The sequence below is a fragment of the Medicago truncatula genome, chromosome 2 (assembly GCF_003473485.1).
Source record: "Medicago truncatula cultivar Jemalong A17 chromosome 2, MtrunA17r5.0-ANR, whole genome shotgun sequence".
In the NCBI taxonomy this organism is placed as follows: Eukaryota; Viridiplantae; Streptophyta; class Magnoliopsida; order Fabales; family Fabaceae; genus Medicago; species Medicago truncatula.
Window position 1 is genome coordinate 45,458,347 of NC_053043.1, and position 14,714 is coordinate 45,473,060.

A 14,714-nucleotide genomic window follows, 5' to 3' on the forward strand; every position below is an offset into this window, starting at 1 on the left:
TTCCTTCATAAAGTCACTCAATGCCAATTCAGGTAATTATGCATAGTATAGCGGTTTCAGAGTAGAATAAACTCTTGTTCATAACTAGAGGGGGAGGAAGTTTCACGCCGTAAGAGATTTGAGTCTCAAATGACCATTAAATGAAAAATTATGGCCGTTACATTAGATTAAAATAAAAGAGTTTAATTTTAGTGAAGGGTCTAAAATAAGGTTTTTCAAAGTGGAGGTAATTATAGATTACAATTGAGTGACTTCGTGGAGGAAAAGTCAAGGTAACTTTCTCTTTACCTCTTTTCTATTTTATTTTCTCTCATCTTAACTATCATTTCTCTCTCACAAAACACTCAAAAATACAATAAAGTAAATATAACTTTTCCTTCGTAAAGTCACTCAATGTCAATTCAGATAATTAGGGGGAGGGAGGGGTGTAATGCCGTAAGAGATTTGGGTCTCAAACAATCATTAAAATGAAAAATTATGGCCGCAAGGTTAGATTAAAATCAATGGATAAAAAAGAGTGTAACTTATGGTGTAATTTAATCCATCGTATATATAAAATCAATATTGAGGATCTTATATATTTGGACTAGTGGTAAAAAGACATACCTTAAATCTGAAGATTCTGGATTCAAACCCATGTAGTATCTTAAGAGGGAGGTAAATGTAAATATTGAACCCTAATATTTTCCTTGTTTTGCATCGGAACACCATCTCTCACCCTAATTTTTTGTCATTGAAAAGAAAAGAAAACTCAACCACTACAATATTCCTAAGCAAATCACGTACTAAGGGAAAAAGGCTACATTATGAAGAATTTGAATTGTAGTCACTGACTGCAATGACCGCATGCAATTAGACGGTGACCGTCCAATTTAGATTAGATGGTTTAGATCTCAAACGAATTTTGATTTTCTAAAATTGAAACGGTCAAGTTTGAGATCTGAATTATCCAATCCCAATCGGACGATTAGTGGTCGTTAATTTCGTAAATGGGTACAGTACAGTCACTAACTGCAGCAAATCTAGTTCACATAAAATATATATCAACACCTTTTAACTACGATTATAGTTCTTAAAAAAAAAAAACTATGATTATAGTTAACCTGCAGAAGTGTGGTGCACAAATAAAACTAATAATAAAAGTAAATATTCGAATCCAAATCACTTTACTATAGCATATAAAGCATGAATTAAATCCAATTACACCAAATAAAACAGAAAGAAAGCTATTATTCTTTTATTCTATACCAAACATCTATATAGGCTTGGTAGATTCTCATAACATTAATTAATTCATAATATGATATGATTACTGGCCAGCAGCAAAAGCTTCAACAGGGAAAGTCTTAGTGATACCAGCAAGACTCTTGAAATGAATCTTCCCAGTTGGTTGTTCATCAACAGTAATCTCATTAACAGGTGGCCATAACATGAGTTCCTTAGCTTTCACGCCTTTAAGTTTCTTAATCTTCTTCTTTGAAATGTAACCTGTTATCTCAGTATCATAGCTCACAAGCTTGCTTACCAAATTGAACTTATGCTCCACTTTCTTCTTCTGAACAATCCAGATGAATCCAGTTGCTTTCACGTACCCGATTTCGATAACATCAGCAAGAGGGAGAAGTCCTTCTGGTAGTTCAAATTCTTGGAGAAGAGAAAGAGCCGTTTTTAGACTTTCGTCGTTACCTTTCTTCACAACGGCTCCTTCTCTTTCTGCCATGATAATGTTGTTGATGATATCTTAAAAGAGAAACTGTTGTGTTTTTCTTTGGTTGAAGAGGTTTTCTTTTTGTGTTTATATATATAGATTTTAGTTAAGGTGATGGAGGTAATGAGGGACAATATTTGTGCTTGGTAGAGATCGAAGTAAATTTCTTTGTATGTCCCGTCCATGTTTGGCTTTGCTAGGCATGAACCATGGATCTAGCTATTGTAGATTTGTGGCATATGCCCCACTAGTTTGGTTTTAATTTTTTTTTTAAATAAATTTCATTTTAATAATTCAAAGAATAAAAATAGTATGAAATGACATTGGAGCACAATGTTGGTGTCATAATTTGATGTATAAAAATGTTTATGATACTAAATTAGTGCTTTGTCGTTTTATTCGACTAAAAAATTTGTCTATGTAGTTGCGTACAATACTCAATTCACACTAAAAAAATATAGATCTTTTAAAAATATTAATGGAAATTGGATAAGACTAGTCTATGCAGTTGCATATAAAGGATATCCAATTCACACCAAATTCGTGTCATTACTTATGTGCAAGAATCGTGTTTTATAATTGCAGACACTAAACTTTCATTAAGGGTCACAATCATGCATGATCATATTTTTGAATCAAAAGTTGTGTTTGTTCATTTTAGTACAATGAAACATCTTAATCAAATCTACAAAGAGATACAACGAACTCATAAATATGAGAAAATCGTAAAAAAATTAAAAAAAATACAACGTCTAACCCTCAAATAGGGATTGTTCGTCCACTCTCCAATGCTCTACATTGTATAATTTTTTTTCTTAATTTTTATGCATTTTTGCATCATGTATTTGATCTTGGATCTTCCAATGAGTCTCATATGACTCCATTATTTAAAAAATCACTTACATTTTTCATCGAAATTTCAAAGCAATTTTTTTACTTTTAGGTTACTTAAGATATGTTATCAAGACGTAAAACCAATTATAGTAGACTAATGTTACACAAAATTTGTAGTAGGTGGATGTGACTTTCTGAAAATGCTGACCACACAATGAGATGTTTAAGACGACAAAAAAACCGAAGTGAACAACCAACGCAAACTAAGGAGAACACACCAAGGGTGGGGGTGTATCTTATCGAAAAGTTTGTTTTTGTTTCTTTATGTAATTGAATTGAAAATGGAATTGTAGTACTATTGGTTACAGAGAGTTTGGCAAAACATAAATAAGTTCTATTTTTTTTAAACATAGGTTGGAATTATTCATTAAAGTTTATCGATGACTTATACCTGTTAGTTAAAGGAGAATTTGTTGAACATGCATAATAAAAAAAATTCTTTCATTTAGATTTTTTCCATAAATAGTTCAAGATCGAACATGTGACCATTTGATTAAGATGTCCGTTTAAAAATAAGTGGTTGATTTCTACAAAACCAAAAAACAAAATGGTTGAAATCAGGTAATTAATGAGCTTCAACAAGTTCTATACAAATAACATATTAAAAACTTCCTCATGATATTTTCTTTTTCGTCTTTAAAAGTGTACCAAACTCACTATAAATGATTTTTTTTTTTTTTTAAAGGAACTCACTATAAATGATAAATTCTCAAATAAGTGATAGTATAGCGATTGCAGCCGATTTTCATATGTATATATATATATGTTTCCACCCAATATGCAAGATGATGAAAAACAATTGATTGCAAAATCATCAATTTTTTGGCAATATTTTACCAACTATTGCAGGCATTGCCTAATAAATCATGTCATTGTCATGGATATTTCACTTTATACAATTAATTTCATTTTATTATGAATGAAAGGTGCAAAAAAAAAAATCATCATTATTCCATCTTCCTAATTGTAATTAGGCCACTTGATTGTCTCCTCCATGCAAAGCCTTTTCTAGTGAAGCTCTAGCAATGGACTTGTATTCTTCAAGTTTATCCATTTCCATTGACCCAAGTTTCTGTTCATGCAGCTAGATTAAGTTAGAGCCACAAATAAGATACTACTAATAGGTTTCATTTTCAACCCACAAAACTTATGATCTTATTTCAGGAAAATAAAATTCATTGTTACTAACATCATTCATTCATGTTTGTTAAATGATTTACTTCATACATATGTGAGCGTAAAGATTTTTTACACCGTTCATCAATCATAACTGTTAGATCATTAAAAACATTGATGTTCAACGTAATTACTTCTAACGTTACATATACATGATTAGTTGTAATTTGATGGCAATGTAAAACTTTTTACACAGACATTGTATCAAAATTAAACTCTTTCCATCTAAATATCACCGTTACCTTGTTATCCCAAGATCTTATGTAGCCAACAAGACAGATTTGCATCTTCTGCTCAGATGTAAGGTCAGTGTTTGCATCAATAAGCCAAACATCCTGCAAAATGTGTCCCCATAATGTGCATTAATTAGTTAATATTTACCACATTCAAGATTTATTATGTATGTACATGTAATATCAACCATTCATTTGTTAATCACTAGTTGCTAACAATAGATATTATGCATCATCAAAGAATAAATGAAGGAATTGTTGAGTTATATAATTGACTAGTACTCACTATTTTTTTGTAGGTAACACTGGAGAAGTCCAAATTAATGCTAACCAATATCTTAAACTTCCTATCTGAATCAACTTTGGCCCAACCAAAGTAAATCCCAACAACTTGATCAGGAATAGCAAATGTTGCATTCTCTAGATTCAGAAATTCAATTTTGTCAGATTGATAATACCATGTTAAACTTTTAAAAAATGAAATTTAAAGAGATCAAACACAGTGTTTTAAAAACCAAACAGGACGGTTCAACCGGTTAAACCTTGAACCAGAATTTATTACAGTTCAGTTATTTTGATGGTTCTGTCGCAGTTTCGTCCAGTACGAACAGTTTAAGGCAGCTGAACCATCATGACCTAGAGATCTCGTTGATTCGATTTAAAACATTGATCAAAGGTTGTGTCGGCCACTTTGAATATGTTAAAATTAATCAATAAAGGCTTAAATTCTTTTGTTCATGCTACTAAATTTATGAATGACATGGGAAAGTTGGGAGTTTCAAAAACCTGTGGTTCCAAAGAGAGATCCAGTAGAATACAGACCACTCAGATGAATTGGCTCAATAGGCAATGTGTTATTTACCCCTGCCAGCATTAATTTGAAAATATCATGATAAGAGAGCACATTATTTATAGAAATTGATCAACATACTTAAGAACTAATAGGTTCATTACAATCATCAAAAGGTGGAAGGCCCCATAGTTCAGGTTGAAACTCTAAAAGTGAATTAAGAGTAATATTTGCCAGTTTACAACAATCCGATTCGCCTCGAGACGGTACAGCGACTACCTTCGTTTTTGCAGCTGTAGCTGCCTTGACACCAACCCTGTTAAAGCAAATTACAGTAAATAAGTTATATGTTACAAATATGATTATTACATGAAAGAAATCCAAGTGGCTGCACAATAAGAAATGAATCATTCTGGAAGACTTACAAGGAATCCTCAATCACAAGGCAGTTAACTGCAGGTACACCCATTCTCTTGGCAGTTTCTTCGAATCTGTAACAATTAGACTCAGTTACATTACAACTGTTATAAAATTGGAAGAGTATAATGTATAAATTCACTCAGAAGTGGACATTTCTACTAAATAATAACTGAGATAAAGTAAGGAAAAGATATGTAATCCATTTATTTAGTTTTAATTCATGAGGGTATTACATTACAGCTGTGGATGCAATTGTAGTTGCAGCCACTGCAACTACAGCCATTGCCACCATCGTGGTTTTTGCGATGAGTACTGTGGTCGTTGTGGTGTGAATTTTTTTTTATTTTTTATCATCAAGTATAATATAATTTATCACTTATCTTATCATTCACTTATCTCTTATTTTCTCTCAAAAATTTCAAATCTATATCATTACCAATCACTTTAAATATCTTTAATCATTTAAAATAAACAAGAAATTTGTGAGTATTAATATAGTCTGATTTGGCCGCTGCATCCTCTAGGTTGTGGTCGTGGTGGCATTTCGATGCAGATTTTTGTATGATTTACAATCACAGTGCAAGTTCAGGCGAATGCGATTGCAGACAGTACCGCAGTCGTAATATTGCAGCTACATCATGTCATGTGATGTGATCCTCAATTTAAAACCCTCTCAGAATAGGGGAGACTTTATTTGCTACTGTAAAAAGGATGGTATCTTACAGATACTCATTGCCAATAGATGTAATTAAAAGTTTCATATAGTTTCCTACGAGATATTAAAAAGGTTAAAGTTTAAAACTCCATTTATAAGTGTAATCATGGACATTACTTATAGCAGATAATCTTACAAATCTGGAGCAGGCTTCCCAAATTTAACCTGGTCGTTTCCTAGAATTACCGAGAAGCTTTCTTTCCAACCTACAAAATCCAGTTTTATTAAGCATCAAATATAAAATTTTAAGTAGGAAACTACATGTCAAGTAGTTTCAGCTTATTAATCTTAAGCTGAAATTAGCCTAATCAATTAATTGGTACAAAACATTAAGTTGAAAACCACATAACGTAAACTTAGTTAAAATGATATTTGTGCAGCTACATATAATTTACTTTTCAGAGTAAAAATTTGATCTGTCATTCTCCTTGAAATAGGTAGCCAACAGGAAAATACCTTTATGATGAGAAATTTTTGCATATATGTATTCTGTCGAGGAGTTTGAAGCAAGAGCCATTGGCACACCATTTTTCGCGAGATGTTTGATAATTCGATTAGCACCAGGCAATGCTTTGGCATCTCTCCACCTAAACCAATTTGTGAATTGAAAAGGAGAATCTTTGAGTGAATGTGATAACAATTTAAATAAGATTTCTTGACTTTAGTTAACATATTTTTTAGCAAACTAACAATGTAGTGTTGTGTGTATTACAAAAGCAGTTTTGAACCATGTTTAATCTTCAATTACATACCTGATATGATCTCATATCAGTTTCAACTCCTATAGCTTTATGTTGCAGTTATTATTATGTTGCATTCAAATCATCCATGACTATATATTTAGGGAAATGATAAAGCGTGCCCTTAGGACATTGGTTTAGAAAACAAAAATAGAAGTACTATGCTGGAAAGAGGTGTAAAACTACTACTTTTGATTTCCTCAACCAGTTTTCTATGGACCTCAATTGACAAATGTCAAAATTGTTAGTCTAGGGTTCAAATCGGGGATCTCCCACTTGTGTGCATGTGAGTTTTCAAGTGGTTATCTACTCAAAATGTTATAATCAATTCCATTAAGTTCACTTTCCAAATAATGGAATTGAAACTTTGGTGTGTTACGTAGTAAATTAACCAAACAATGGAATGAATCTGTGTTCTATTTCATTATGCTCCGCTTGTTTTAAAATATTCAAGCAAAAGTACGAAGTGTTACCTTTCAATATAGAGAGGATTGATTTCTTTGATAAATTGATCAGGTGTTAATGGAAGTTGATAGTCCCTAACAATAAAAGCTGTTGATTCCTTCTGTGTCAACCCTAGCCTCTTGTTTTCTTCCCTTTCTCTATTAAGTTCCTTTCCATACTTTCCCAAAAACTCACTCAATACACCCCTTGTAGCCCTTTCTGCACAGATGCAATATTCAGAAAAAACCAAAAAACAAAATTTCATAGAGACAACGAAATGAAATAATTAATATACCAGTATCCAAAAGTGTGCCATCTAAGTCAAAAATAACAGCCACAATATTGGCGTCATTTTTGCAAAAGCAGCTCATGGTAGCACCAAAGGTTTTTGATATAGTAAAAGAAATTGTTGCCCTCCAATGTTAGAAAAATAATATGTAATCTATGTCTATGTGATCTCTATGACATGACATAAAGCATAAATTCTCTGTGATCGTTAGTTTGATTAGCGTCACAAAGCAGCATGTTCTTGTGGATATTCCATCGAATACAAGAGTTTGAGGCTTTATTCTTCACGGAATTACATTCCACACATCACACCACAATAATGTTTTCTCAAAATTACCTCATGCCGCTCGTGCCTTCATGTTACCCACTCGTGACTCACATAAATAATCATTAAAAATGATACTAGTAAAACTTTTTTTTTTTTTTTAGAGAATTTTAAGTTCGAATCCAACCTCTTCCGTATCAACATTATCATTTAGGATATGTTTGAATGGAGAGTTTGCAAGGGGAGGACTTACAGTTTTTAAATTACGCACATTATGAAATATTTTTAAAAAAATTAAAATAATAACATAATAATCGATCATGTAATACTTCAATCACACTAACTTTATTTTAGATAAACATGTTATATAACTTGTAATTTAAAAAAAAAAAGTAAACTCTCCCTTAATTTTTTTTATTCTGAAGTGATTAGGATGAGTGTATTCTCATTGTAAGAATATTGCATTATATATAGGGGGGCCAACTACTTGGCTACCAAAAAAAATCAAGTTAGATAATCTGTTCCTTCAAAAAAAAAATTAAAACGTGTTAATTGCAATATTTTCATTGACTTACAATATTTTAACTTAAAGAAAAATTAGAATGTGCTAATTGCCATATTTTCATTGACTTACAATATTTTAAATTTAAAATGCAGTGTCAATCTCAATAATGCAATTTAAAAACCTATGATAGAAATATTCCTTTTGTATACATGTGCATGTAGGTAAAACAAAATGAGAACAAATTCATTTACGTGTTAAAATAATTTCGCAAAACTTCAGCTCGTACAAAGGCATCAATCACGCAACTTTGAACCATTTATCACTTTTATTGAAACTCATCCCCGTCACTCTTCTGTCATTGAAAACAAATACCAAACAACCTCTCCCTTCACTTTCAAAAACAGTTGATTTGTATGTATGAATAATGGTCATGAAAATCATCTTATTCTAACTATAAAACTAGTTTGCGCATTTATTTGTTATTTAAACTTTTTTCAAAAGTACTTTCACAATTATTATTACGTGAAATACTCCGCATTCAGGCCACTTATTTCGGCAAAAGTTATGGTGCATAAGTTATTTCCTTATGCACCGTGCATAAACACATCACAACCATCAGATTTCTTTTATTTTGAACAAAAATAGTTTTGGCTCGCTTTGGGGGTGTAGGAAGCAATTATGTTGGGATTTATGCACGGTGCATAAGGATTTCCTTATGCACCATAACCACTCCCACTTATTTCAGTCCGCACTCAAGCGGCTTTGTTTCAGTCATTAGAGAATTATAGTTATCTCCAAGATAATAAAGGTGAAGCATTTCATTGGAAAAAGAAATACACCAACAATCCTCATAAAATCAATCTCCCACAGACAGAAGGAGGTGCTTAGGAGTGAAACAGGCCATTTCAGGACACCACACAAATAAAAACATCAACAAAATATAGCACAAATGGAGTTTTTCTTTTCCTCTATGGGGAAGTATGACCAATTAACAAGAAACGGACATAGAGGAAACAATGGAACCCTAATTCTAACTAGTACACAAATAAGAAATCAGCCCTAATGTTTCATGCCCAAACACATACATCGAATCCTAAGGAAGTTCCCGCCAACCATTAGCCTCACTGTCATTAAAAAAAATAATGAAATGAATAAATTAAAGCCATCAGACGAAAATAAATTGCAGCTACCAAGTTTGAAGAACTACTCACCTCTGCATCGTCACCTCCACCAAGCTTGGCAGTGCCATTTGCTTTCTGGTTCTCTTCTGTAGCAGGAAGTCAGAAAAATTCAGTAAACATGACAGAAAAAGGACAACCAAAAAAATCTACCACAACTTATGTTCAGCATTAAATCTCACTGTCCAGGTGACTTCATAATATAGGTTAAGCATCTTACATCTCAGTTTCACAAAAAATCTTTAGCTAGACATAATCTACCACATTAGTCATTCCAATCATGATTTGACGTGTAAAAGCATATAAAGATGAAGGTGCATTTCTATCTTGGGCTCAAATCCTTTGCAATTGCACATCTTGGACAATTTGGCGTTATTATCTAACTGTAAATGACTGCTAGCCCTTATGATATCCTACAGAACTATCCCTTACTCCTGTAAAACATCTTAATAGAGCTATTGAAATATTTTGCAAGACTCCTATCAATAATTACCTCCATCTTCCGGGATGTCAGAAGTCCAGAGAGTCAGGTTGTCCCTGAGAAGTTGCATGATCAATGTACTATCTTTGTAGGACTCCTCATTCAAGGTGTCGAGCTCTGAAATAGCTTCATCAAAAGCCTGCTTTGCAAGATGGCAGGCTCTGGAAAAAGGAAAATATGTTCTCCCCCGTCAAACACACCATCAATTTTAATCAAAAACCGGGGTTACAAAATCAAATTCAAATCACAAACCTTTCTGGTGAATTCAAGATCTCATAATAGAAAACTGAGAAATTCAAAGCCAGACCCAACCGAATGGGATGAGTGGGGGGTAATTCAGCCTCTGCTGCAGTGGTAGCAGACTGCAATATAGAAAACAAGAAGTTTTAAGTAGGAGATAAAAAGATAATAAAATATTCTGAATAGGAAACTCCTATGACTAACGGCTCTTTGAAAATGATAATAGTTAATGTAATACTAGAAGAAAATTTTGAGTAAAAAAAAATACTAGAAGAAAATTAACATGGTATCACTTACTCTTAATGCTTATTAGGTCTAGCTTATCACTAAACCTAATTTTTCCCTCTAATAATCTGTCATTAATTGCTAATCCACATAACCCTAATATATTTCCCTCCTATTCCATTGCCAATTTGAATTTCAAAATTTTGATGGTTGAATTTCCTTCACATGGCCTAACGCGCTACTGAATTAATGCAAGGCTATTTCAATTTCAAAAATTCCATATGGCTGCTATCAATTTAAATCTTTTGTATACCCAATGCAAAAATAAGTGGGTATCTAATTAAATATATCAGTTCCAACACAAGGCTATCTACATCCCTTGGTTAAATATATACGTTTCCAAACATGTTGTAACTTCACTCTTGCATTTCTATTCTCTCATTTCTCCAACTTGCTAATGTCTGGCCGTAACATTCAAACCTTGCTGTCCTACCATTGCCTAAATGGTCCTTTGATCAACAACCTTGACTCCGAGTTCAATATTGTTGTCAACCCTCACCAAATGCATTACCTTCGTCCAAATACATTTTGGTAACTGAATCAGGTGTTTTTCTGCATCATTCAGCTGGTTCAAGGTATTTTTCCACACATCTGGATTGAGTTTGAGGCAATTTTCTGCTTATTATGAGCTGGTTTTGGCCTGTGGACTGTTGTTGTGCCACAAAGGTTTTTCGGTACTGCAGCTGGTATGCAGCGGCGTTTCTTCGACCCCTGGGTTCTGCAATTTGGTTTAATGATTGATTCGCTTTTTTTTTTTTTGAATTCATCTTGGTGGACTATGGGTGATTTTGTATCGATTGTTGACATAGTTTAGGTTGCTTTACAATTATGACCTTTTCACAATGTAATTAATAGTAACATAACGAACAAATGTAGAATTCTTACATATCATGGAAGCAAATTAAGGCTTTGTACATTGTCATTGAAGGATTTCTTGGTGTTGTCAAAAGCATGTTTATCTTTTGAGTAAATGTTTGGAATCAGTTGTTGATTGTAAATTTTGCAAGTCCATGTCAATTGATTTTGGGCCATTATGATGTAAAACATATTTTAAATTCTTTTTTTGGTAGGGTGAATGTTGGAGATATATTTTAGTTTTGGTTCTGTATAATATTGTATGGTTTGAAAATATTTAGCCTATTCAATAATGTATTTGCTTTACGGTTGTAGGCTAACTAGCAAAGTTATCAGATGTTTATTTTCTATGCGTCAAATGGGATGAAAATGGTTGTTCTCCATCATTAGTCCGTCACACAACCATGTGAGGACATCCACGTCTTAATTTTTCTTGGGTGGACATTGCTCTTTTGATTACTAAATACATTTAGTAAATGTTTTATGTTGATATCAGTGACGCACGAGTATGTATTCAACATATGAGACTTTTCATCCTTCAATTAATATATAGAAAACATTGGAACTAAACATTTAGAGTGACTCATTATTAGTAGGTAGTATTAGTGTGATACACCATCATAGATACTCCCTCCGTTTCAAAATACATGTCCAATTTTTGCAATGTGCACTATTCACTTGACTTACTTTGACCATACTTTTTAACTAATGTATAAATACAAATATTAGCATGTAAGATGTTCTTTGATTTGTCTCGACAAATATTAAATTTTTATTATTTTTTACTTTAGATAATTAAATATATTAACGGTCAAAATTGTGCATTGGCATATGTGAAGTAGTTGACTTGTATTATTCAAAAAAAAAAAAGTAGTTGACTTGGACATGTATTTTGAAATGGAGGGAGTAATATGTATGCACATCTTTTATTTAAGTACATCAGTATTAAATAGATTCCTTGAGATGTTGCAAATTTCAGTAAGTTCTAACAATGTATACTTGAACGACTGGGAGCCAATGTGCAATATAAATATAATGCTGCCAAAGGCAAAAATAATCACAATTATCTTAAGCAGGCTATAAGGTTACTCCAGTATAAGCACAGTTTCGGTATAAATATAAATAAAAAACACTACTCAACTACTTTTGCCCTTTTATTTGCAATAGTTGGTGTGACTTACGGGGATCGAACACTAGACCTCTTTCTTAAACTCATTTAACATATCAACCCTTTAACTACTAGATTATACCTTCTGAGATATAATGCTTATAAATAACTTCCTTGCATATCAGACCCGTGCGACGCACGGGTCAAAGATCTAGTAAAATAGAACAGACAGAAGTACATAAAAATGAAAATATGGATGAAAGCTAAGAAAGGAACAATCACAGGTTATATTTAGCAAGCACAAAAACTTAATCACATCAGATATATAACAATATACGGAAGAAACATCAATACATGGTACAGAAGAATAATAATGAAAGAGCAATATATGCAGCATAAAATGGCTGAGGTAATGCAACCAAGTTCTCCAATTCCAGTAATCAATCCTGTTTTTAATAAAAGAAACTATAACATGCAAGGAGGCGAACAGGGGATAAAAAGGAAAAACAATGCAGCAGGACTCAATTACCAATGATTTAATTGCAAGCTTTATATGCAAATGAAAAAAGAGTAAACCCAAAGTCGTCAAATGGACTGCAAGTTCCAAATAACTGTTGTTTTGGCTGCAGATTTCTGAAGATTACCACAAGACGCCTAAACAATTTTATATGGTAGATAATTGTGATTAACCCATTGTTGGATTCTACAATTAGTAGAAGTACAGAAATCACTTGAACATTTTTTCTCTCAATCAAAGACATATGAGATTTTCAGGAAAGATGAAAAAAAGAACTCTACGAACTAAAAATGAAGAGCAAAAGAATCCTTTTAGAACAATTGCCAATGTTTTTAACAATCTTAGAAAACAAATCACCCATGAGAACTACCCAGGTGCAAATAACAAATAAACTGCAAAAACAAGATAAATATATATCTCACCTCATATGCTTTCATTGACTGATCACCAGCCTCCTTCTTCTCATTGCCAGTCTTAAATTCCGCAAGATAACGATAATAATCTCCTTTCCTGCAAGCAGAACATTCAAACATCCCACAATCAACGTATGCAAAACACCAGAAATATAACACCAAAATCCGTACTTGACAATAAAATATGACTTACATCTTATAGTAAAACACAGTTGATTCACCAGCTGTAGCCGAAGGTATAAGATGTTCATCAATCACTCTCATAACATCATTACAGATGTTTGTCAGCTCAGTTTCAACCTTGTTCCTATACTCCTTAATCCGTTTCGCATTCACATCATTTCCTTTAGTCTCTTCCTTTTGCTCAATGGAAGAAAGAATCCTCCACGAGGCTCTGCGAGCACCAATCACATTCTTATAACCAACAGATAGCAAATTCCTTTCTTCAACAGTCAGTTCCACATCTAGGTTCGCAACATTCTTCATTGAATCCACCATCTCTGTCACACAAAAAAAAATAAAATTAAACATGAATCAAACTTCAAATAATCAAATCTGATCAGATTTCAAATGAAGAACAAAAACACAACTCTGATCAACAAAAATACTTGATCTTAAACATGCAGTGACAAAATTATGAAATAGCTACATGATCAAACTGAAAGAAAAAAAAAAATCAATTTTACTTTCCTAAGAAAAAAATCATAATATGAAGAATTAAATTCCTAGTTCCTAACCCTAATTGATACAGTAAAACCATAAACACTAATAAAAAATAATTAATTTTGAGACTTCGAAAGTGAAATCAAATAAAGTTGATGAATTTAGTCAAATAAAGTTGAAATTCGAAATTTGATAAGCAAGTATGAAGATCAAGAATTAATGATCGAAACACTAACCTTCATAACGTTCAGCTTGTTCAGCGAGCTTGGCGATGTAGACGAAGTTTTCACGATCCTTGGAAGAAGCCATCGTCGATCTCAGAGAAATTAGGGTTTGTGAATTTGGGAATTGCGAAATCTCTCTCTCTTTCACGAACACCCTGAACTCTGTCACTATCTTTCACTGCGTTTTTCTTCCTGGTCGTGGTTCAGTAGAAAAAAGGTGGAGAGTGAAATGACGGATGTGTCCTTGCGTTTTCTTTGGTTTATGTTTTTGGTCTTGTTGACGTAGTGGACTACGTAAGGGCATTGACTGGAATAGATTTTTAGCCAATTGTTGGTGTACACGTGTTCCGTCAAATCTTAGGTAACATCTCTTCTTACATTCAAAAGCCGGTTAATAATTTTGTCGAGCTCTCCTATGAGAAAAAAATGGCGAGAGAAAATACAAAAAACGTAGAAAATGACTCCTAATTAAATTCCTCTTAATATCTACCAAAAAAAATAAAAATAAATTCCTCTTAATAATTCATTTTTTTTAAACGCCGGTTTATAATTCCTCATTTGTCAAGCTTTGT

General features: G+C 32.7%; 3 protein-coding genes across 3 annotated transcripts; all 3 read right to left on the minus strand.

Annotated features, from left to right (window-relative positions):
• Positions 1 to 1,147: 1,147 nt before the first annotated feature.
• LOC25487780 (uncharacterized) lies at positions 1,148 to 1,889 on the minus strand. Its single transcript, XM_013609784.3, has one exon. It carries the CDS (start codon positions 1,718 to 1,720, stop codon positions 1,310 to 1,312), a length of 411 nt encoding a protein of 136 aa, XP_013465238.1. The 5' UTR covers positions 1,721 to 1,889; the 3' UTR covers positions 1,148 to 1,309.
• Positions 1,890 to 3,388: 1,499 nt separating this feature from the next.
• Positions 3,389 to 7,765, minus strand: LOC25487781 (bifunctional riboflavin kinase/FMN phosphatase). Its single transcript, XM_013609785.3, has 10 exons — positions 7,416 to 7,765; positions 7,150 to 7,339; positions 6,393 to 6,523; positions 6,073 to 6,142; positions 5,227 to 5,292; positions 4,966 to 5,117; positions 4,798 to 4,875; positions 4,298 to 4,431; positions 4,021 to 4,113; positions 3,389 to 3,674 (listed from the first exon to the last, which is right to left on the minus strand). Exons 1-10 carry the CDS (start codon positions 7,489 to 7,491, stop codon positions 3,573 to 3,575), a joined length of 1,092 nt encoding a protein of 363 aa, XP_013465239.1. The 5' UTR covers positions 7,492 to 7,765; the 3' UTR covers positions 3,389 to 3,572.
• Positions 7,766 to 8,966: 1,201 nt separating this feature from the next.
• LOC25487782 (14-3-3-like protein B) lies at positions 8,967 to 14,357 on the minus strand. Its single transcript, XM_013609788.3, has 7 exons — positions 14,155 to 14,357; positions 13,449 to 13,755; positions 13,265 to 13,352; positions 10,090 to 10,199; positions 9,850 to 9,998; positions 9,390 to 9,445; positions 8,967 to 9,302 (listed from the first exon to the last, which is right to left on the minus strand). Exons 1-7 carry the CDS (start codon positions 14,225 to 14,227, stop codon positions 9,300 to 9,302), a joined length of 786 nt encoding a protein of 261 aa, XP_013465242.1. The 5' UTR covers positions 14,228 to 14,357; the 3' UTR covers positions 8,967 to 9,299.
• Positions 14,358 to 14,714: the final 357 nt, after the last annotated feature.